This window comes from Notothenia rossii (genome assembly GCF_949606895.1).
Source record: "Notothenia rossii genome assembly, chromosome: 8".
NCBI lineage: Eukaryota > Metazoa > Chordata > Actinopteri > Perciformes > Nototheniidae > Notothenia > Notothenia rossii.
Window position 1 is genome coordinate 2,240,988 of NC_136906.1, and position 22,771 is coordinate 2,263,758.

The 22,771-nt window shown below is 42.0% G+C and overlaps 2 protein-coding genes across 3 annotated transcripts in view; one reads left to right on the top strand and one right to left on the bottom strand.

The window, feature by feature from the left end:
- The first annotated feature begins 11,994 nt into the window (after nt 1-11,994).
- On the top strand, nt 11,995-21,296 carry tnnt1 (troponin T type 1 (skeletal, slow)). Of its 2 annotated transcripts, XM_079646841.1 has the most exons (12): nt 11,997-12,072; nt 12,418-12,444; nt 14,182-14,202; nt 14,750-14,771; nt 15,487-15,547; nt 15,696-15,812; nt 18,169-18,246; nt 18,764-18,874; nt 18,970-19,079; nt 19,916-20,006; nt 20,085-20,125; nt 21,129-21,296. In XM_079646841.1, the coding sequence occupies exons 6-12, from the start codon at nt 15,714-15,716 to the stop codon at nt 21,172-21,174; spliced, it is 576 nt and encodes a 191-aa protein (XP_079502967.1). In that variant the 5' UTR covers nt 11,997-12,072; nt 12,418-12,444; nt 14,182-14,202; nt 14,750-14,771; nt 15,487-15,547; nt 15,696-15,713; the 3' UTR covers nt 21,175-21,296. The 2 variants fall into 2 exon arrangements, with proteins under 2 accessions (XP_079502968.1, XP_079502967.1); XM_079646842.1 differs by lacking the exon at nt 14,182-14,202 and having other exon boundaries at nt 11,995-12,072.
- A 1,282-nt stretch (nt 21,297-22,578) lies between these two features.
- The window catches only part of syt5a (synaptotagmin Va), a 29,019-nt gene continuing 28,826 nt past the window's right edge, over nt 22,579-22,771 (bottom strand). The window contains 1 exon segment of the mRNA XM_079645728.1: nt 22,579-22,771. This exon segment is cut by the window's right edge and continues 585 nt beyond it. The gene's annotated coding sequence lies outside the window, so the exon portion shown is untranslated.

A 22,771-nucleotide genomic window follows, 5' to 3' on the forward strand; every position in this document is an offset into this window, starting at 1 on the left:
TCGATCCGTACAGTGGATTCATGTTGTGTGTTATTTCACTCAGTCGATCCGTACAGTGGATTCATGTTGTGTGTTATTAGCTAATGTCAGGCAAAGGAAGTGGAGGAAAAAGCACTATAATGACATGCTGACTGCAGTGGGGTTTGAACCTGTGCTCCCCTGATCCCAACACCAACGCACTAATCCACTGCGCCACAGCTTCCCAATACATATACTAATGTACTAAATAAAGTACATTATATCCAACTGTTATTTGTTCTCGGCGCGTCAGCTCTTATTCCCGCAGACAGCTGCAGGTTCCGTCTGTCGGACAGTTGTTCACTGCTGAAGTGTGTGTGTGTGTGTGTGTGTGTGTGTGTGTGTGTGTGTGTGTGTGTGTGTGTGTGTGTGTGTGTGTGTGTGTGTGTGTGTGTGTGTGTGTGTGTGTGTGTGTGTGTGTGTGTGTGTGTGTGTGTGTGTGTGTGTGTGTGTGTGTGTGTGTGTGTGTGTGTGTGTGTGTGTGTGTGCAGCAGAAGGATCAGCAGAGGAGCATTTCCCTGATTGACCTTTTGAAATCAGTCTTGCTTTGCTTTATACTAAAATATAGAAGTATTAAAACGTATTTTTAAAAGTTACACTCAAAGTGTTTTTCGGGGCGATTCAACTCCATACTACCATTTATTTTTTTCATATTTTTAAAGAGGCCCTATTCTTCTTTTTGGGGTGTTCTCTCTCCTGTAATGTGTTCTTCAGGTTTTAGTGCATGTAAATGGTCTGCTAAGGCTAAAGTCCGCCTAAAAACACCTCCATTGGACTACTTTGTTTACTTCCGGTACAAAGTGACATCCTTATGTAAGACTTGCTCTCCTATTGGCCAGCGCACACACACACATTGTAGGCTAAGGGGCGGGGCATCTCTAAGCGATTGACCAATCACAACAGAGCCTGCTAAAAGTAGCTAACTTTTGCACTCTGTGATTGTGTACAGTTTGTGTACAGAGTGTTATAGAGAGGCGAAGTCCCGCCCATCTACTTCCGACCCATGGGACCTTATTTCGGAAAAATTATGTATTGAAGTCAATGGAGAGAGAACGATTATCTTTCTATCCCGTTGGAATTGTGCCACGAATTACACATAAAAAGCTCAGCGTAAGTTCAACCAGGAAGACCTTCTTACTCATTCATTCACTAATTCCATGTTACTACTCTCTCTCCTCTCAATAAGTGATCGGGGGCGTCACTCCCCAGCTTAACCAATCACTTCGCTCTATTCTCACAAGCCTATCATAGCGCTCCGCTAAACCTTTTAAATCCGCTCTCCCCTCTGACAGCTCTCATTCCAGGTGAATCGGCGCAAATGGTAGTGCAAACAAACCTTCTTCGCGTACGATAAATCTAACCTCAAAGATGTCCAATTCTGACTATTCCGAGGACGAACTCTTCCAGGAGGATCCCGCCCCCGACGTTCCGCCTGAGGCAGCTTCCTCTTCCCCAAGCTACCGGCGCTCGAGCACCCGCGTGGGTTCCCGCAGCAGCTCACATACAGCAGAGGCAGATCTCCTCACTCTACAACTGCAGCAGCAGGGCATTTTCCCCAGCCCCAGAGGACAAGGAAGTCGCCCCCTCCAGGAGCTCATCCGTCCAAAAAGACAACTTCCTCCAGGCTCGCCCCATCGCTGACAAGCCCGGAAGCACCTTAAACCAGCCCGGGCCCACAGATAACAGCTTGGCCAACACCCTGCAACAAATCGACGCTCGCCTTCAGTCTTTGGAAAGGGCATCAGCCAGAGCCTCCACTTCATCAACTCACAGGGCTGCGCTTCCTGCCAATGGCGCCGCCGGGTCTAATGCCGGTTCTGGCCCCTACCTTCCCTCACAGTCAGTGGCAGCGCTAGGGGGTGGCTACTTAGGCTCAAGCCCCGGATGTTTCACTTAAAAAATTAAAAAATGTTAAAACATTTTTTTTTTTTAAAACGTCTCGGGAGTAATGTGCAGTACCGGAGTCCACCAGAGAGGCAGCTGCTGCGGGACAGTACCCTGCGTACTGCGTAGCCTTCCCTGCCCTGAAAAAGAAGTGATCCTTCCTAGTGCCCAGCGCCATATGGCTCTGCTAGTGCCTGACGAGTTTTAAGCTAATAGCCGTTATGGATATTAGAAAGTTATTTTCATCGGAGCAGGTGCCACAAGCTGCAGCAGCAGCAGCAGTATCAGCAGCTGACAACAATGTCATCACCAGCAGTGAAGAAATGGATGATGTTTCAGGTTTGTGAATCTAATGGTGATATCTGCAGTCTGGCTGACTGAGTAAGAAGTGAAAAAGAGTGATGTAATGTTATAGCTAGTAAACATTGAGTAACCACACTAAGTATACCCTTATATGTTAGTATGTATACAGAACATGACTAAACATTATCCTAAGATGTAACGTTAACCCTTCATACCTCAGTCTACTTTTAAGACGCTAAAATAACGTATTCCAATTTTTATATTGTTTTGGAATTATACCGGCTCTCGTTTCAGTACACTTAACAACGGGACCATAGCAACGGAACTGACAGGCCACCCTCTGAATCAGACTCCGATTGGCTGTGACTGCATCCACTCGGTGTCGATTCAGAAATGTGACTCTTACACTCTTTACGTCACAAACAAAGATGGTGGATGAGAATAGATCTATAAAATGATAAGCAATGCGCCAGAATCAAGGTGAGACTATCCGCATCCTTTAAAACTCACCGAAATAAGTAAACGGCTGTATTTGAGTGAGTTAAGGCATTAGTTTGCTTCATTAAAGGATGTTAATGAAGAAGTGTTCTCCAGTGCCTTTTGTCCGCTTCAAGGTATTATTAAGGTAGGGTTCATGTTGCTCTCAAAGTGCACCAGATTGATGCTTTTAACTTCAATATTTAAAAAAAAATCTTCCCGGGGGAGCATGCCCCCGGACCCCCCTATAGGAGGCGACGACCCCCCTAAAGGATATTCGGTCCACCCCCTAGTTGTAAAAAATTAGCACTGCACCCCCCAAAAACTCCTGGGCTAAACCCCGGATCTCCTACAATCCTAAATCCACCACTGCTCACAATGTAGCCTCCCCTCATTCCCTGGCTTCTGCCCTCCCAGCCCCTCTTTCCGGTAGGTCTTACATTCCCCAAGCGGCTAATATTTCCCCCCGGCTTCGGTCAAAAATACTCGATGGGAAGGACATTAACCTAGTCAGCCTCATCCTGCCGTCTCCGGAGTGTGACAAATCCATCGCCAAAGGGGGAAGCATCACCGTCGTATTCAAGGCAGCAGACCCCCGCCTCACCAGAGACCTCTCCATAGGGCATTTCCTGGTCGCTTTCGGCATCAACCGTGACGTCATATGCTCCGTCTACCCGGAAAGAAGACAAGAGCTAGATGCCTATCTCGCGCTGATCGGAGACCTTTTTCTGAAATAGGGAAAAACATATTTTACTCCGACCACAAGAGCTTCTCATGTAAAGCAGCGCTTCACTTAGCACACTCCAACATCCGCCTGGACTGGTCCATACTGCACACAGAGCTGCTCGTCATGTCCACAGGCGGCCACCAAGTCTTTTTATTGCAACAGCTGCGGTGCTCAGGGCCACCTCGCCCATTTCTGCCCTTCAGTGCCTCTCTCCGCGTTCAGAGCCCCACCCACTTTTCAAACAAGGCAGTCAGGCGCAGCGCTGGCAAGACAAGCAGATCTGCAACAAAGATGCTCACCCGAGGACGTTTGCCCCAGGCGCAGCAGCCGGCCTAAGATCCCCGCCCCGTTCCAGAAACCACATGGTGGGAAAATCTTTTGATCATTCGCCCCCCCACACTCTAACATCACTCGCTTAGCAGCGTCTCATCTACTCACCCGGATCCCGTGCTCGTAGAAATTCTCCCCTCAGGGCTTCAAACACATTTTCTTACTAATTAATTAATTAATTAATCAATAAACGAATAAAATAAATAGATATAAATATATATATATATACATATATAAATAAAAACATTAACTAATGCACCTTCTCGTTTTGGGGGGGAATCTCCGCAGGGCCCACTCACCTACAGTAGTGACTCTCCCTGCCCGAGATCATCCGCTTAGCGGCACGCTCAAACCTTCATTATTGTTACACATTCAAAACAGTCATTATCACTAAGCAGATCATTATAAACCAGTTTCACCCAACTCGGGCGCCGGCCCTCTTCCGCTACACGTCAAGCCCTTCTTCCATCACATCATCGTCCATCCGTCACCCATCTCTGCTATTACATATCATGGTGCGACCCAAGAGCCTGCATCTCAGGCTGCATAGCAGGATATGATATTCAGGCATCAGCGTCTCAAGCAACAGCAGGTGCTACGCCGCTACACCTCCCTCGTCCATCAGACTTCAGCTCGTGCCGTCAATCCAAGATCTCTCAAACTTTAAACACTGGTAATCATACATATAACTGGTGGTGGTGTCATAGCATATCAGCTCACATATCATTGTCATGTTCCTATCTGGATTCTACTACATCATCACTACATGTTTTATTTCAAGTCACGTTCCACGTAAACCATGTTGACCGGAAGGGTCTCAGGCCCAGTGAGCCAGGATACACATCCACGCATTTTCATTTCATGTTTGACCGTAAAGGTCTGAGGCTCGTGTGAGCCGGGACGTGTCCATCCACGCATTATCCCACTCTTAGTCCTACGCTAGTCAATAATATGTCTTCTCTGTCCCCGTGTAAGTCCCTCTCTATATCCATAGCTCACTGCAGCTAGCTTGTAAGGTAAGAAACCCAGTACATCTCATTTCATTATATTTCATTCTTTTGGGGATTTCATCGGATCGGGTCTCCCTTCCCGAATGATATTCCTGCACAACGGGGCCTAATCGCCAAAACTCCTTTACATTCATGTGTATTCTGGCAATAAATATGTACTTTTACATCAAACCGTCTCTCCTGATTGAAATGATGTTTGTCAATCGTAAAAAATCATTTCCATGTCAAAAAAGTCACAGTTTGTCGTAAAACTGTTGAAATATAAGACTATGAAAAATATGCATCTAGAAAGACACAAATCCCAGAGTCCCGGTCCCGCTTGCTGGCTCTAATGAACCGACTAACTCCCCTTGTGTATGTACAGCTCTCAACATGCCCAGACTTGGAGTGATTTTCACCTCTTTTAATACTTTTCACCTCGTTCTGAAAGAAAGAAGTGAAATGTGCCAACGTGACGGCCGTCTTGGTGTGTGGTGCGAGACGGGAGATGTAGTTCATTGAGCGGTTTCACACAAAACAAAGTGTAACTTCACAGTTTTACCATACATTTTTTTTTTTTAACTTGCAAACTTATCTTTTAAATTGACAAACATCATATGTGTAATTCGTGGCACAATTCAAACGGGATTGAAAGATAATCTTTCTCTCTCCATTGACTTCAATGCATACTTTTTCCGAAATAAGGTCCCATGGAGGAAAGGGAGGGACTCCACCTCTCTATTAGTACTTCTACTGTAAATCATCTGAATACTTCCTCCACCTCTGACTTTAGTTAATCACCCAGCGACCCCTTCACCATGAGGTCACTGTGAGCTTTCTGTGAACTGAAACCTTTCATGGAAACACAGACAGTCTCTATTTGTGGAAGCAGTCACCCTCTTTCTCTTATTGCTGAGCACCTCTGCTACACAGTGACGATTTCATCACTTCCTGTCCCCTGGAGGTCAATGGTCTTCTGAAGCTGCTCTGAGGTTGCTAACAAGTGTCTAAATGAGACGACTCAACGTCATCACGCCCAACATTAGCCTCCTTTAGCTTAGCGGTGGTGACGTGAAGTCATGTGACCGTGCTGTAGTTCCTTTATAGCCCAACATTAGCCTCCTTTAGCTTAGCGGTGGTGACGTGAAGTCATGTGACCGTGCTGTAGTTCCTTTATAGCCCAACATTAGCCTCCTTTAGCTTAGCGGTGGTGACGTGAACTCATGTGACCGTGCTGTAGTTCCTTTATAGCCCAACATTAGCCTCCTTTAGCTTAGCGGTGGTGACGTGAAGTCATGTGACCGTGCTGTAGTTCCTTTATAGCCCAACATTAGCCTCCTTTAGCTTAGCGGTGGTGACGTGAAGTCATGTGACCGTGCTGTAGTTCCTTTATAGCCCAACATTAGCCTCCTTTAGCTTAGCGGTGGTGACGTGAAGTCATGTGACCGTGCTGTAGTTCCTTTATAGCCCAACATTAGCCTCCTTTAGCTTAGCGGTGGTGACGTGAAGTCATGTGACCGTGCTGTAGTTCCTTTATAGCCCAACATTAGCCCCCTTTAGCTTAGCGGTGGTGACGTGAAGTCATGTGACCGTGCTGTAGTTCCTTTATAGCCCAACATTAGCCTCCTTTAGCTTAGCGGTGGTGACGTGAAGTCATGTGACCGTGCTGTAGTTCCTTTATAGCCCAACATTAGCCTCCTTTAGCTTAGCGGTGGTGACGTGAAGTCATGTGACCGTGCTGTAGTTCCTTTATAGCCCAACATTAGCCACCTTTAGCTTAGCGGTGGTGACGTGAAGTCATGTGACCGTGTTGTAGTTCCTTTATAGCCTAACATTAGCCTCCTTTAGCTTAGCGGTGGTGACGTGAAGTCATGTGACCGTGCTGTAGTTCCTTTATAGCCCAACATTAGCCACCTTTAGCTTAGCGGTGGTGACGTGAAGTCATGTGACCGTGCTGTAGTTCCTATATAGCCCAACATTAGCCTCCTTTAGCTTAGCGGTGGTGACGTGAAGTCATGTGACCGTGCTGTAGTTCCTTTCCATATATTAACTTTTGTCTTTTAACAAACTCATCCCCCCCTCACCCTGTCTCTCCTCCATTTGTCCATGAGGTCATCCCTCTGTTACCTCTAATCCTGCGAGGTTCATCTTTCTGCCTCCGCTTAATCCCACACACACGCACCAAGCTATACAATTGCACACACACAGACTCAGTTATTCTTGTATTGTATACTCAATTCCCACAGCATGCACGCACACATATTCTTTTAGACAACACACACACACACACACACACACACACACACACACACACACACACACACACATTGCCCCCTCCCTCCTCTCTGTATAAAACTTCCTCTGTCAGTACATTATCCATTCTGTCCGTCTCTCTTTTGTCTGTGGTGACAGAGCACCTTAATATACAGGTAAGTGTGTGTGTCTGTGTGTGTCTTTCTTTCTGGGTGTGTGTGTGTGTGTGTGTGTGTGTGTGTGTCTGTCTGATGGCGTGTCTGTCCTTTAAAATCATCTTCTCTAGGTCTTGTTGTTTTGCTGTCATCATATCATACAGAAGTGAACCCTTGTTTTGTAGTGTTGTCACTACTTTAAAAAACGTTTTCCAATCAACAAACGACATCAACATTTATCCAGTGATTCAGTAATTAGAGGATTGGTAAAATCCCAAATGTGTGCAGAGGTTTTAAATATCATTGAATCGTTTGTTGCTGATTCTGGGTTATACAGTATTATGTCTGAGCATCCTTGAATGCACCACGGTAGAAGAACGTATAATTAAAACCCATATTTATAGACATTAACGATTAATTACTGAAGCTAATTTCATACTGCCTTAATTGCTACCTTGACATCAAATTGTGGTATATTTATATTAAATACTGAAGAAAGAAACGGTATAACTTTGTTGCTGTGTTTATCTGACTACATTTATCCTATAGCTTGAGTTACTTTATGATTAAAAGGTTGATCTAATAAAAAAAGAGTTAAAACAACAAGAGGTTTTGTGATAAAAAAGAAATCGCCAAAAGTCAATACAACAACAGCTGATTGAGAGATCGAAATGGAATTAATAGTGTGTGTGTGTGTGTGTGTGTGTGTGTGTGTGTGTGTGTGTGTGTGTGTGTGTGTGTGTGTGTGTGTGTGTGTGTGTGTGTGTGTGTGTGTGTGTGTGTGTGTGTGTGTGTGTGTGTGTGTGTGTGTGTGTGTGTGTGTGTGTGTGTGTGTGTGTGTGTGTGTGTGTGTGTGTGTGTGTGTGTGTGTGTGTGTGTGTGTCCTACCATCCTGTACATCGTTTTGTTGCCTCTATTGTCCCTGCAAACCTCAGATGCTAACAGCTAGCGAACTCTATTTACATAGCAATGTATATCTGTTAGTGTAAAGTTCCCTGCTATTCATTTAGTGTTATTCAAAATGATACATCATATTATAATCTTCCTGCCACGCATTCAATAAAATACCATGTCACTTATGAATCAGTTTCTATGTCAAGAAACGAAGGGGCTAATTTCACCGTTAGCTTAAACCGCTAACTCTCAAGCACTAAATACCCATACCACTACAATGGCCTTTAGCTGTAACTCTGTTGAGGTTTGTTACACACCCATTCTTCTTTAGGCCACACACACACACACACACACACACACACACACACACACCCACACACACACACACACACACACACACACACACACACACACACACACACACACACACACACCCACACATGTCCCTTGACCAAAATAACCTCTGCTATGTCGATCCAGTTGGTATTTGAACCCCTGGCTGTTTGGCGGTTTGGACACGGTCATCTCTCATTCATCTCCCGTTATTCATCCCTCTCTTCATCCATCATGGATTTATTCATAGTTGTCACCTTCACATAGTTCCTGAGTGAAGCCATCCCTCTGCATTCAACACACAGTGACAGAGCCTTTGAGCAAAGCACTAAACTCCAAGGGATGTCAATATTGCTCCGCTTTTTGTATAAGTAAGAAGTAGAAAAGTACAGGTATTTGGGTTCAACATGTAAGAAGTAGAAAGTACAGGTATTTGGGTTCAACATGTAAGAAGTAGAAAGTACAGGTATTTGTGTTCAACATGTAAGAAGTAGAAAGTACAGGTATTTGAGTTCAACATGTAAGAAGTAGAAAGTACAGGTATTTGGGTTCAACATGTAAGAAGTAGAAAGTACAGGTATTTGAGTTCAACATGTAAGAAGTAGAAAGTACAGGTATTTGAGTTCAACATGTAAGAAGTAGAAAGTACAGGTATTTGTGTTCAACATGTAAGAAGTAGAAAGTACAGGTATTTGAGTTCAACATGTAAGAAGTAGAAAGTACAGGTATTTGTGTTCAACATGTAAGAAGTAGAAAGTACAGGTATTTGTGTTCAACATGTAAGAAGTAGAAAGTACAGGTATTTGAGTTCAACATGTAAGAAGTAGAAAGTACAGGTATTTGTGTTCAACATGTAAGAAGTAGAAAGTACAGGTATTTGGGTTCAACATGTAAGAAGTAGAAAGTACAGGTATTTGGGTTCAACATGTGAGAAGTAGAAAGTACAGGTATTTGAGTTCAACATGTAAGAAGTAGAAAGTACAGGTATTTGGGTTCAACATGTGAGAAGTAGAAAGTACAGGTATTTGAGTTCAACATGTGAGAAGTAGAAAGTACAGGTATTTGGGTTCAAAATGTAAGAAGTCAAAGTAAAAAGTCGTCAGAAAAATAAGTATTGGAGTAAAGTACTGATACCAGAAAAATGTACTTAAGTACAGCAACAAAGTATTTGTACTCCACTTCTTCCCACCTGTTCTGCGAGTTATTTGTTTTTGGAAAGTCACTCTTTCAACACCAGGCAATAGGACGAGAGGAGAGGGATGGAGAGAGGGAGGAAACTCAATCTTTCTACGTTTAACCCTCTTCACATTCTCACCTGTTGACGCTCCATCAATCTCCAGTTCCCCTCCAGGAAGGTGTCAGCGCACAATAGCAGCTCACAGGGACCAGTCATAGCCAATAGCATGTCAGTATGCATTGTGTCTGTGTGTGTCCTGTTTCCAAAGAGATTAATCACAGCTCTGATTTCACAGAGATGACTCACTGCTGCATTCAAACACCTGATGTGTTTTTAAGTATCCCTCCATGTAACCAGTATATTTGTATCCTAGTTAATATTGCTGCCAAACACCTATAATGTTGTAGTCAGCGGGGCAACGTTTCTAAGTAGATTTACTCATGTAGTAAATCTACTTTGGTGTTCGCAGTCACATTTGACCGGTCCTGTTTTAACTGCTATAACACAAAAACCATTAATCATCACCACATTTAATTTAACACCCTTTCAAACTGTACATGTTGTATCAGACTACTGGTATACAGGAACAACTGCAGTACATATACAAAGAACAGACACTGAACATGTATTGGTGCGCCAGGTGTGATCCATGTGGGGGGAGGGGCACATAAGAGCGGGAAATGTGCGAAATGGTTACTAATTCCTTTTCTTTATGGCGGTCATTTTTGACCGGGTGTTGACTAATGTTGACTAAATCATCCAAAATGCAATGAAAGCGTTGATCAGCATTTATATATGTTCAAATGTCTCCTGTGAAGGATATCATGAAGCCTTAATGCAATCGAATGTAAAACAAAAAGGTTCTGATTGATGAAAGCAGTAAATCGGTCAGATTTGACCCGAAGACAACAGGAGGGTAGACGTGTTTCTAAGACTTCCGATTTTTCTCACAATCCTGACTTTTTCCCAGAATGTGCACATTCTTTCTAAAAGTTCTGACTTTTTTAACCCCGATCTTTCTACGTTTAACCCTCTTCACATTCTCACCTGTTGACGCTCCATCAATCTCAAGTTCCCCTCCAGGGAGGTGTCAGCGTGGTTTCAGCCAATTCAGCTCACAGGGACCAGTCATAGCCAATAGCATGTCAGTATGCATTGTGTCTGTGTCCCTGTTTCCAAAGAGATTAATCACAGCCACCTTTGTGATGATTCACTGCTGCATGGGTTTCTCAGTATTAAAAAAACACCTGTCATGTTTTTAAGTATCTCTAATCCGTGTAACCAGTATATTTGTATCCTAGTTAATGTTTCTGCCAAAGACCTATTGTGTTTTAGTCGGTGGGGCGATGTTTCTAAGTACATTTTCCTCAAGTAACTGCACTTTATTAGGATTCTGACTTTCTCAGGTTAGATTTTTTTAAAAGAATTTTACCGTTTATTTTTTTTATTCCGACTTGTTTTCTCAAATTAATTTTGACTTATATATTTTTTGAATGGCTCTTTTCTTAAATTAGACATTTTTTTAAGAGTTCAGATTTTTCTCACAATACTGACTTTTTCCTAAAATTTGAATTTTTTCTTGATTTTTGAACTTTTGTATTATAGAATATAGAATTCTGACTTGTTCTCCAAACATTCAGAATTTTGTCCAAAAAAATCTGACTTTTCTCCAAAATGTCGGTCTTTTTTCCTCAGGTTTTACTTTTTAATTCTTCTTTTAACTTTTTTTTCACAGAATTTAGTTTTTTTTTAATTCTGCCTTTTTTACTCATATTTATATTTTCTTAGAATTCTGACTTTTTTCTCAATTTAGAATTTTTCTCAGTTTAGGCATTTTTTATTAATGTATTTTTTATTAAATGTAACTTTTTTTTCACAGAATTCAGTTTTTTTTTTTATTTAACTTTTTTACCAAATTTGTTTTTTCTAAGAATTCTGACTTTTTTCTCAATTTAGAATATTTCTCTATTTTGGATTTTTTTATAAATGTCTTCTAATTTCTAAGAATTTTGACTCTTTTCTAGAAATTCTGACTTTTTTACTCAAATGTTATTTCCCTCAAACTTCAGACTTTTGTCATGGATTTGATTTTTTGCCCAGAATTCTAACTTTTTTATCAAATGTGTATAATCGTGTCAGTTCTCTCCTGATGAGTTAATTGAACTTCTACTGATTGTAGATTCTCCTGATTTGTTTGTCCTCTGCCTCTGTTCTTTGCAGTCATGTCAGACGTCGAAGAAGAGTACGAGTGAGTACAGAAACATCCTTCAGTATTTATCATTTCAGCGTTTGCATTAACCGTGAAGTTAACTAATTCATATGTTTGTCTCTATTTCTTCTTCTCTTCTCTCCAGGGAGCAGGGTGAGTTCAATGTCTCCACATTTAACACTTTAGGTTTCCTAGAAACAACTTATCTGATTGTAAATGAATTTCTCTGGGTCTCTTTTCTCCAGAGGCTGAAGAGGAGGTGGAGCCTGAGGAAGAGGAAGAGGAGGATGAAGAGCAGCGGGTGGAGGTAGAGGAAGATGAAGGTAGGTCAGGGAAATACCCAGAATGCAAAACAGCTTACCTGCATCCACCCTGATTAACCAAAGTGGTTTGTAGTCAGCTGCAAATATGGTTTGACCCCAAAGAAATAGCAACAAAATGTTTCTCGATGGATGATTTTAGTATCAGGTGTAATTAATAACATGCTAAAAGTGGCAAAACAATTGAATGTCTATGGATGTTCTATGGATGTACACACATTATGACGGACAACAAGGGTATTAATGATAAGAAAATATGTTTCCTTGTTTGATATATCTGTGTAAATGATGGGCATCACTAACTCTGACCCTTTACTTCCACTCTATTCTGCTTCCCTAAACCTCCAGAGCAACATGAGCACCAAGAACACCACGGTACGTACAGCATGTCCGTCATAACTCAAACTTTTAGGAAAACATTAATAAAAATAACTTAAATCCAATAAAGTGGTGCAGGAATGTATTTCTGTGTTGGTCCCTGAAGGCAGCATCTCCCTGGACCAATGGGATTCCTCCATGTGATGTTGGATTATTGCAGAAAATAATCTCAATGTTTATGATATTTACACGTTTAGTTCAGCGGGATAATCTCCACATATTAACACCACTTTATGATTTCTGAAGAAGCTAATGCTAAGCTAGAGGCGGCTAATGTTGGGCTAAAAAGGAACTACAGCACGGTCACATGACTTCACGTCACCACCGCTAAGCTAAAGGTGGCTAATGTTGGGCTATAAAGGAACTACAGCACGGTCACATGACTTCACGTCACCACCGCTAAGCTAAAGGTGGCTAATGTTGGGCTATAAAGGAACTACAGCATGGTCACATGACTTCACGTCACCACCGCTAAGCTAAAGGTGGCTAATGTTGGGCTATAAAGGAACTACAGCACGGTCACATGACTTCACGTCACCACCGCTAAGCTAAAGGTGGCTAATGTTGGGCTATAAAGGAACTACAGCACGGTCACATGACTTAACGTCACCACCGCTAAGCTAAAGGTGGCTAATGTTGGGCTATAAAGGAACTACAGCACGGTCACATGACTTCACGTCACCACCGCTAAGCTAAAGGTGGCTAATGTTGGGCTATAAAGGAACTACAGCACGGTCACATGACTTCACATCACCACCGCTAAGCTAAAGGTGGCTAATGTTGGGCTATAAAGGAACTACAGCACGGTCACATGACTTCACGTCACCACCGCTAAGCTAAAGGAGGCTAATGTTGGGCTATAAAGGAACTACAGCACGGTCACATGACTTCACGTCACCACCGCTAAGCTAAAGGAGGCTAATGTTGGGCTATAAAGGAACTACAGCACGGTCACATGACTTCACGTCACCACCGCTAAGCTAAAGGAGGCTAATGTTGGGTTATAAAGGAACTACAGCACGGTCACATGACTTCACGTCACCACCGCTAAGCTAAAGGAGGCTAATGTTGGGCTATAGAGGAACTACAGCACGGTCACATGACTTCACGTCACCACCGCTAAGCTAAAGGTGGCTAATGTTGGGCTATAAAGGAACTACAGCACGGTCACATGACTTCACGTCACCACCGCTAAGCTAAAGGAGGCTAATGTTAATCTATAAAGGAAACAAAAACACGTTCAGAAAACCATTGACCTCCAGACCACGGGACAAGTGCTAAAATGCTGAGTCATGCCAGGGTTTTAGGACTCATTCCTGCACCTCTCTATGGGGGTTTATAGTGCCTGCAGATTGTGTGCCTCCCAAAGCATGATGGGAATTCATAGTTTTAAAGTAATAGTTAAATATTTGGGGAATATGCTTGTCTTACCTCTTGATCCCCGGGATGTGGATTTCCTCCTTCCTCTCCTGGTTCTGGACCTTTATCATTTCTCACTTCTGCATTTCAATCTCCTCTTCACTCTAAGAGCACCTTTCCTCATTTCCATCCCACATTTCCTTCCGATGCTACCTTCCTCATCCTACTCTTTTACTCTCTTGCTCCCTCTCGTCCGTCCTACTTTTCCCATTCCCTTGCTCTATACTTTCCACCCATCATAAATGACTCATTTCCTGCTCCATTCGTATGTAATTATCCATTATTCATTCTGTCTTCATGTCGTTGGTCCGTCAGATCAAGAAGTCCAGGAGGAAGGTGAGAAATATTAGATGTGTGGTTTCCCAAATTGGTGGTTAACATTATCATGAATAGAAGTTAAAGGGGACATATCATGCAAAATGCACCTTTGAACACTTCTATGACGTCACAGAAGTGGCGCTACGGCTATTGGGCCAACTCCACCAATCAGGAGGAGACAGCCACGGACATTGCCGTTGGAAAGCGCTGGAGACGCTGTAGTACATATTTCAGGCCTGTAGATGGTGCTGTTCTCACAGAATCAGCCCATGATGCAAAGACAGTGTTAAATTGAGCGAAATGAGAAATGGATAAAATGCATGATCTGTTTGGTATTTTGAAAAATAAAAAGTATAAATGTGGTTTATATAGGTATTGTCCTACACTATATTATTCAAATATAGCATGATAGATCCACTTTAAGTGAAACCCTGAATTGAAAGATAACGGCTTAATTGCCTTTTATTTTGTAGTCCTTTGCTTGCTGTAACACTAATCGTTTTATTACCAACTTTTAGATCGTCATTAATCGTTATTTTTGTCTTTTTCTCTCTTTTATCAACAGAGGAAGAGCGCCCAAAACCAAAGTATGTTTACATGATGTATTCTTTGGTTGCACTGGTTATTCCCTAAAGACATTAAGCATTATAGGGACACATGACCAACAGTGATTTCTTTCTTTTGAGTTCTGAGATTAAAGTCAAACTTCTGAGATCCAAAAAAAAGTAACTAATTTTTTCTCAGAATTCTGACTTTCAGAGATAAAAAATGTGAGAAAAAACTCAAATTTGAGAAAAACATTAAAATGTGTGAATAGTCAGAATTCTGAGAAAATAGGAGAAAAATAAATAAATTTGTGAAAAAAGTCGAATTTAAGAAAAGTCAGAATTCTGAGAAATAAGTTACATTTGAGAAAATAATTACATTTGTGGAAAAAGTCAAATCTTAAAATAAATCTGAATTCTGAAAATATGGTCAATTTGAGAAAAAGTCACAAATGAGAAAAAAGTCAGAATTCTTACAGGAGTCAAGCATTTTAGGAAAAAACTCAAATTTAAGAAAAAGTCCGATATTTCTGCAAAAAGTCCGAAATCTGAGAGAAAAAAAGTAAAATAATGAGAAGTAAAAAAGATTTTTTTTATTTTTCCTTTCTCTGAACAAAAAATATTCCCTTTGCTCAGATCTCAAAAGAAAATTCACACGTGTCCTCTTCCTCATTCTCTTCCTCAATTTTCTCCTTTAAAAAAAAGCCCCATTGATTTGATGATTCTCGTAAACCTTGTTCTTCCTGCTCTTCTTCAGACCTTTGGTTCCCCAACTCGCGCCTCCAAAGATCCCTGAGGGCGACCGGGTGGACTTTGATGCAAGTCGTGCCTTTAATAAACAATCCAGATACCTGACCATCAAACTATGAATACTGAATCCAAAACAACGTAAAATAATGATCTTGAGTTTAGTCTAATGAGATGCCAATATAGAAACAGAGTCTCTCTCTCTCTTTCTCTTTGCAGGACATCCACAGAAAGCGTATGGAGAAAGATTTACTGGAGCTTCACACTCTGATCGACGTCCACTTTGACCAGAGGAAGAAAGACGAGGAGGAGCTGATCAGCCTGAAGGACCGAATCGTAAACTCACCTTTCACGCCTTCAACGAGGACCAACGCAGTCTCACGGCATTTCGTGCTATAGTCACTAATAAATAATAAATATAGTTAATCCATTGATTCGTGTTCACCAACACCATTTCGCCATTTTTTTTCGAGTCACACAGAATGATTTTAAAAGCAATGTAAACGATAACAAATTAGAAGGAAAAAAAGATGAGAACAAATACAGGTCTCAGTATTCTGAGGCTCTGAGCCATTTATTTTCCTCGCGGCAAAAAAACTCCGACATTATACAATTTAAAATAAAAGGGTTAGGTTGTGGAGGAGCGTAGGGCTCCATAAAAATAGCCCTATCAAGACCTCATAAAAACCCTTTAAAAAGCATTATAAGAGCTCTGTGAGGACAAGACCGTTTTAAAAGACTGGTTCAAAAGTGCAGGACGGGGAGTATGTTAGAAAGCAGATCTCCCCAACCCAGGGTCTCTGGAGGGGTGTGTGTGTGTGTGTGTGTGTGTGTGTGTGTGTGTGTGTGTGTGTGTGTGTGTGTGTGTGTGTGTGTGTGTGTGTGTGTGTGTGTGTGTGTGTGTGTGTGTGTGTGTGTGTGTGTGTGTGTGTGTGTGTGTGTGTGTGTGTGTGTGTGTGTGTGTGTGTGTGTGTGTGTGTGTGTGTGTGTGTGTGTGTGTGTGTGTGAGAATGTGTGCAGGTGTTGTGTGCGTGTATGGAGCTCGTCCTAATGGAAGACCTTAAATGAGAAGGGGATCTGAAATGGTTCATTTAAAAGTGATTCTAGATTCTAGTTCTGTTAAAACCATGCATTAAATACATTTAAAAGTGCAAGTATTAAAACACAAGTGCAATAATAAAAATAAGTAGAATTAAAACAATCTCCCCAATAATCAGAATAAATAATTTGACTATAAATAAGTTTAAAAGTAAAAGGAGTGTTACAATTTAACTAATAATAATAAAAAGAGGCGAGGGGGGCACACCGGGTTAGTAACATGAACTAGATGTCACTGGAAAACCAAACCCACTCAGATCGAGGTCAGGTAAGTTTAAAAGATTCAAAAGGACAGGTGTTTAGTTTGCTCTGTTTATTTAAAAAGATGGCAGGTCGGTGAAGAGTTTCTCTCTGCGAGTGGTTTTCTGGCCTCCAGGTAATAAATACAATTAAAATAAAAGGATTGCTCCTCATGTGGCTTTGATTATAATCATAAGGTAAACACATGCACACATATACATTAAAGGAATAAAACATGTAATAAGTGATAAAAGCATAAATATGAACACCATTAAGATAAATAAGATAGTGCTAAAAGCATGCGTTAAAAATGGAGCACACCAGTCCAGATGAGGAGGATCTAAAAATCTCTGTGAATAATTAATAAATATAAGTGCTTTAATAAAAGACGTGGAGGGTGGATTCAAGCAGGCTGACGCACCCGCAGAGAAGGAGATTAAAGTCACCGATCTGCAGAGGAGAGAGACTGGGGAGAGAGGGGATCATACAGGTTGTTGAGGTTATTAAAACATGTTTGAGTGGTGGGAGGCGGACCCATCAGTTGTACTTCTCGTTTAATCCGCCCGGGTCAATGGAGCGCAGGCGATGGATCCACCTCCGCTCCGCCGCTCGCCTCTGAGCCGTGCTCCAGCCGCTGCTGATCTCCAGGCCCATAGACTGCACGTTCTGGAGGCCATGGAGTTTAAAATGGTTTTATAAAACGCTCGTGCCGTCCCGGTCTCTGATTCTGTATCTGTTGTTTTATTCTGAGGCTGATCTCATTGCGCGCTTCTCCCACATAGAGTCTGTGGCATAAATAGCGTTTTTTGTGTTAGGTGTCAAGACCCGCCGAACATTACTCTCCATCCATCCATCAGAGAAGGGATTAAAAACGTGGGGGAGGCGAATTAAATCAACCTCAGAAACCCGAGGCGCCCCTCAGTTTTGGTGCTTTTGTTGAGGTTTGTGTAGACCAGAAGGTCCTGGAGATCAACCGGCACGGCCGCAGCGCGTCACGGTCCCCCCTAGCCCCCTCAAAATAGGCCTTCAGTTTACCCAAGAGGTTGCTTAGGCTCCCCTAGGCTACCCTAGGCTTAGGGTAAGATATTGAGTAAGAACATGTTTTTATGAACCACACAGCTTCCGGTCTTCCAAGACCCGACCGGACAAAAAGACGTGGTGCAGGCACGAAACACACTACCAATAGAAATACATTGCTTTTAAAATAATTCTGTGTGACACGAAAAAAATGCGAAATTCGTGTAGATTAAATTAATTTTGTGACTATAACACGAAATGCTGTGAGACTGGGCTGCAAGGACACATATTAAGAGAGGAAACAGACCTTCAACTTCTTTGCTTTGCTTCCCATCAGGAGAATCGTCGGTCGGAGAGAGCTGAGATCCATAGGGTCCGAACGGAGAGGGAGAAGGACCGACAGAACAGGATCGCGGTAAAACACACACTCATACACACACACGCACGCACGCACGCACGCACGCACACACACACACACACACACGCACACACACACACACACACACACACACACACACACTCATACACACATGTATCACAAACAGTTATGTAACTTCACTGGGCTGGAGTAAAGCTCAAAGTGTTGAGCTAGTTTCTAAGGGTATGTAAACCACTGTTTAAAATATAAATCATAGAGAAAGCTACTCAAAAAAGATCTGCAGGAATGACTTCCCCTGGTCTGGAGGTCAATGGTTTTCTGAATGTGTTTTGGTTCCTTTATAGCCCAACATTAGCCTCCTTTAGCTTAGCGGTGGTGACGTGAAGTCATGTGACCGTGCTGTAGTTCCTTTATAGCCCAACATTAGCCTCCTTTAGCTTAGCGGTGGTGACGTGAAGTCATGTGACCGTGCTGTAGTTCCTTTATAGCCCAATATTAGCCTCCTTTAGCTTAGCGTATGCTTTTCTTCATCACTTCTCTGGGTCTTCATCAGGAGGAACGTCACAGAAAAGAGGACGACGAAGCCAAGAAGAAGGCAGTTGATGATCTCAAGAAGAAGAAAGTGCTCTCTGGCATGGGAAACTTTGGAGGCTTCCTGGCAAAGGTCTGTTGCTGTTCTCAGTATTATATCATAATATAACAATGATGATGAAGATGAAGAAATGAAAATACTGATGATGACTGTGTGTTCTGACCCAGGCGGAGACGAGGAAGGGGAAGCGTCTGACGGGTCTAGAGATCAAGAAGAAGACTCTGGGCGAGAGACGAAAGACGTTAAATGTTGACACCATGAGGGAGGACGCTCTCAAGTGAGTCGTCTTTTATTTATCATCTGATAAAACAGTGACATAAAGACCCCTTCATTATTATCTTGTTCACTTCCATTAGTTTAATCACTAATATAAGTACAATCATAAGATGTTCAGGTGTATATCAGTATGTAGTGTCTCTACTTTAAAGAGTCCTCTCCTGCTGATGTTCAGGTGTATATCAGTACGTAGTGTCTCTACTTTAAAGAGTCCTCTCCTGCTGATGTTCAGGTGTATATCAGTATGTAGTGTCTCTACTTTAAAGAGTCCTCTCCTGCTGATGTTCAGGTGTATATCAGTATGTAGTGTCTCTACTTTAAAGAGTCCTCTCCTGCTGATGTTCAGGTGTATATCAGTATGTAGTGTCTCTACTTTAAAGAGTCCTCTCCTGCTGATGTTCAGGTATATATCAGTATGTAGTGTCTCTACTTTAAAGAGTCCTCTCCTGCTGATGTTCAGGTGTATATCAGTATGTAGTGTCTCTACTTTAAAGAGTCCTCTCCTGCTGATGTTCAGGTGTATATCAGTATGTAGTGTCTCTACTTTAAAGAGTCCTCTCCTGCTGATGTTCAGGTGTATATCAGTAGTGTCTCTACTTTAAAGAGTCCTCTCCTGCTGATGTTCAGGTGTATATCAGTATGTAGTCTCTTTACTTTAAAGAGTCCTCTCCTGCTGATGTTCAGGTGTATATCAGTATGTAGTCTCTTTACTTTAAAGAGTCCTCTCCTGCTGATGTTCAGGTGTATATCAGTATGTAGTCTCTTTACTTTAAAGAGTCCTCTCCTGCTGATGTTCATGTAATACATATTGTCTCCCTTTGTCTTTGTGTCTTTTAGGCATGAAGCTCAGGAGATGTGGAACAGCATCTACCAGCTGGAGTCTGAGAAGTTTGACCACACGGAGTACATGAAGCACCAGAAATACGAGGTACTACTGGGAGTAAAAACACACATTTGAAACATTAGGGTGTCTCCCTGTCACCTCTCACTTCCTGTTTCCCTGCAGATCATCGTGCTGCTGAACAGAATCCAACACGCTCAGAAGTTGTGAGTACTGACTTTTATACTTTTTAAAAACTGCTGTTCTTCTCTTCCTATAATTCCCATTTGAGGTTGTGGTCGAACATTCAAAAGGAAATCGTGTCCTCTGTCTTATTCAATCTGCTGCTGGTACCTCATCTCTTTTGGTTCCAGGAGGAATAAGTCCCTAGATCAATATTTTATTTACGAGTCTGGCGCTTCTTGTGAGTTTCGGGGAGCGTCCAAAGAGATTCACCCCTGTGCGCAATTAAAAAATAAATAAATAAATGTTGACAATAACTCTGGGAGTCTTCCTCCACCGGCTCCACCCATAAGTTAATACCTTTCTCTGTTGATTGATTGACATCTTGTTATGAACCGAGACACAGGAAGTAAGACCCAAAAGCAGGACTCGAAGACAGTTGTCCAAAAATAGAATGTTCTTTAATAACAAAATTTAATCGTACTTTCAAAAATAGAAAGTAGTTAAATAGCCAAAGCTAAGTTGTACAGCAACACAAAAACTCACTTGGCAAAAGGTCTAAATCTCAAGGTAGGTATCAGGAGTCAAAAAGGCCCAGGTTCTCACGACATGAAACATAACGAACTGACGAAGGAACAAAGAAACACCGGGGCTATATATAGGTGAGGGGGATGGGCACAGGTGAAAACAATCCGGGCAGGGCCAAGCAATCTCAAGGGCGGGAAACACACAAAGACAGGAAATGTAGGATCTGGAATGAGAGGAAAGATTACTTTCAAAATTAAAACAGGAAGTGACAAACACAAAACTAGAGTCAAAACATAACTAAACCTAAAATATCTGTCAAGTCACAACACATCTGACACAGCTAATGGTGATCGCCGTCTCTTGTTTTCTAACCCCTTTGGATAAAAGCCTTGTTTTAGACGGGCGACTGTCAATCAAACGCGGGACATCGGCTACATGTGACAGTGATGGACTGGGTTAAAGATTAAGCAACATGTTCCTCCTCCTCGTTATAACCCTCCTTCTGTTTCTGTCCTGCAGTAAGAAGATCCTCGGCAAAGGGAAGGTGGCCGGTCGCTGGAAGTAAAGGAGGCGAAGAGGAGAAATGGGATTGATCCCTAAAGGCTGAGGCAGTGAGGGCGTCTCAGTGTGTGACAGATATTGAATGCTGATAAGATGTATTGATAATAAAACGACACTCACTCACTGCAGCTGACTCTGGTCTGTTTCCATCTGCCTGTCGGAGGCCCTATAGCACTTTGTGTGGTTTCCCCTCTCCTGTGTTCTGTAGGTTTTAGTGCATGTAAATGGTCTCTAAAGGCTAAAATCCCTGTGTTCCCTTCAGAGTGTCTCTCACACACACTCCCGCCTGAAAAGCCTCCATTGAACTCCTTTGTTTACTTCTGTACAGTGACATCACTGTGTAACACTTGCGCTCCTATTGGCTAGCGCTCCAACACATTGTAGGTGATAGCCTAAGGGGCGGGACATCTCTAAGCCAATCAGAGCAGACTTGGCTGAGATGATTAACTAATACAAAATATAAATCAACTCATACATTACAGTATGTGCTATTAATACAGGTTCAATTATTAAAATTAACTCCACCCTTACCAAGTGCCATATTTAATGATGACATAATAAATATAATACAATAATTTAATATGATTATGAAATGGGCCGTAATACACAATTGCTATCTTTTTTTTATGCCAATACTTTAACTTGAATAGGAAATAAAAACGCTGTAGTTTAGCTACCTTAACTTTACTCACTGTAAGAATATTTGTGTAAATAGTTCATACTCTGTGTGTTTAGAGTTTTATGCAAAAGTGTTTTTTCATCCGTTTCTTCTTCTGTGGTAATTGTCTTCACTGTGTATTCCCCCCCCCCCCCTCCCCCTCGCTTTAATTCCCGCATCACATGTTTGGCTCAAACCGCGAGACGAGGACTAAAGAGGACACAGTGTTAATCCACACACACACACACACACACACACACACACACACACACACACACACACACACACACACACACACACACACACACACACACACACACACACACACACACACACACACACACACACACACAGACACAGACACAGACACACACACACACCTCACTGCACCACTCTGGAATGTGTGTGTCCAGCCAGTAAAAATACTTACATTAATAACTGGATTATTTTAGATTTCTGGTTTTTATTAGAAAGTATAATCTCACTCTGAAGCATGATACCTCATAAACGTGTGTGTGTGTGTCTGTGTGTGTCTGTGTCTGTGTGTGTGTGTGTGTGTGTGTGTGTGTGTGTGTGTGTGTGTGTGTGTGTGTGTGTGTGTGTGTGTGTGTGTGTGTGTGTGTGTGTGTTAAATCCATTCATCAGACCATGTGTCATTGTTTGGAAACGTTTTATTTCATTCATCTATTTATTTACATTCACATCGTAAAGTATGCAAAGTGAAATCACACACATTACATTGCACACACACATGCAAACACACACACACACACACACACACACACACACACACACACACACACAGACACACTCATTCAAACACAAGCACAGGTTGACGCCCAAAGAGACAATAAGACGTAAAAACATTTAACTAAATATATATGAACCGAATAGGAAATAAATAGTTTGGAAGACATAAAGAACAGGAAACGTAGTTCAAAGT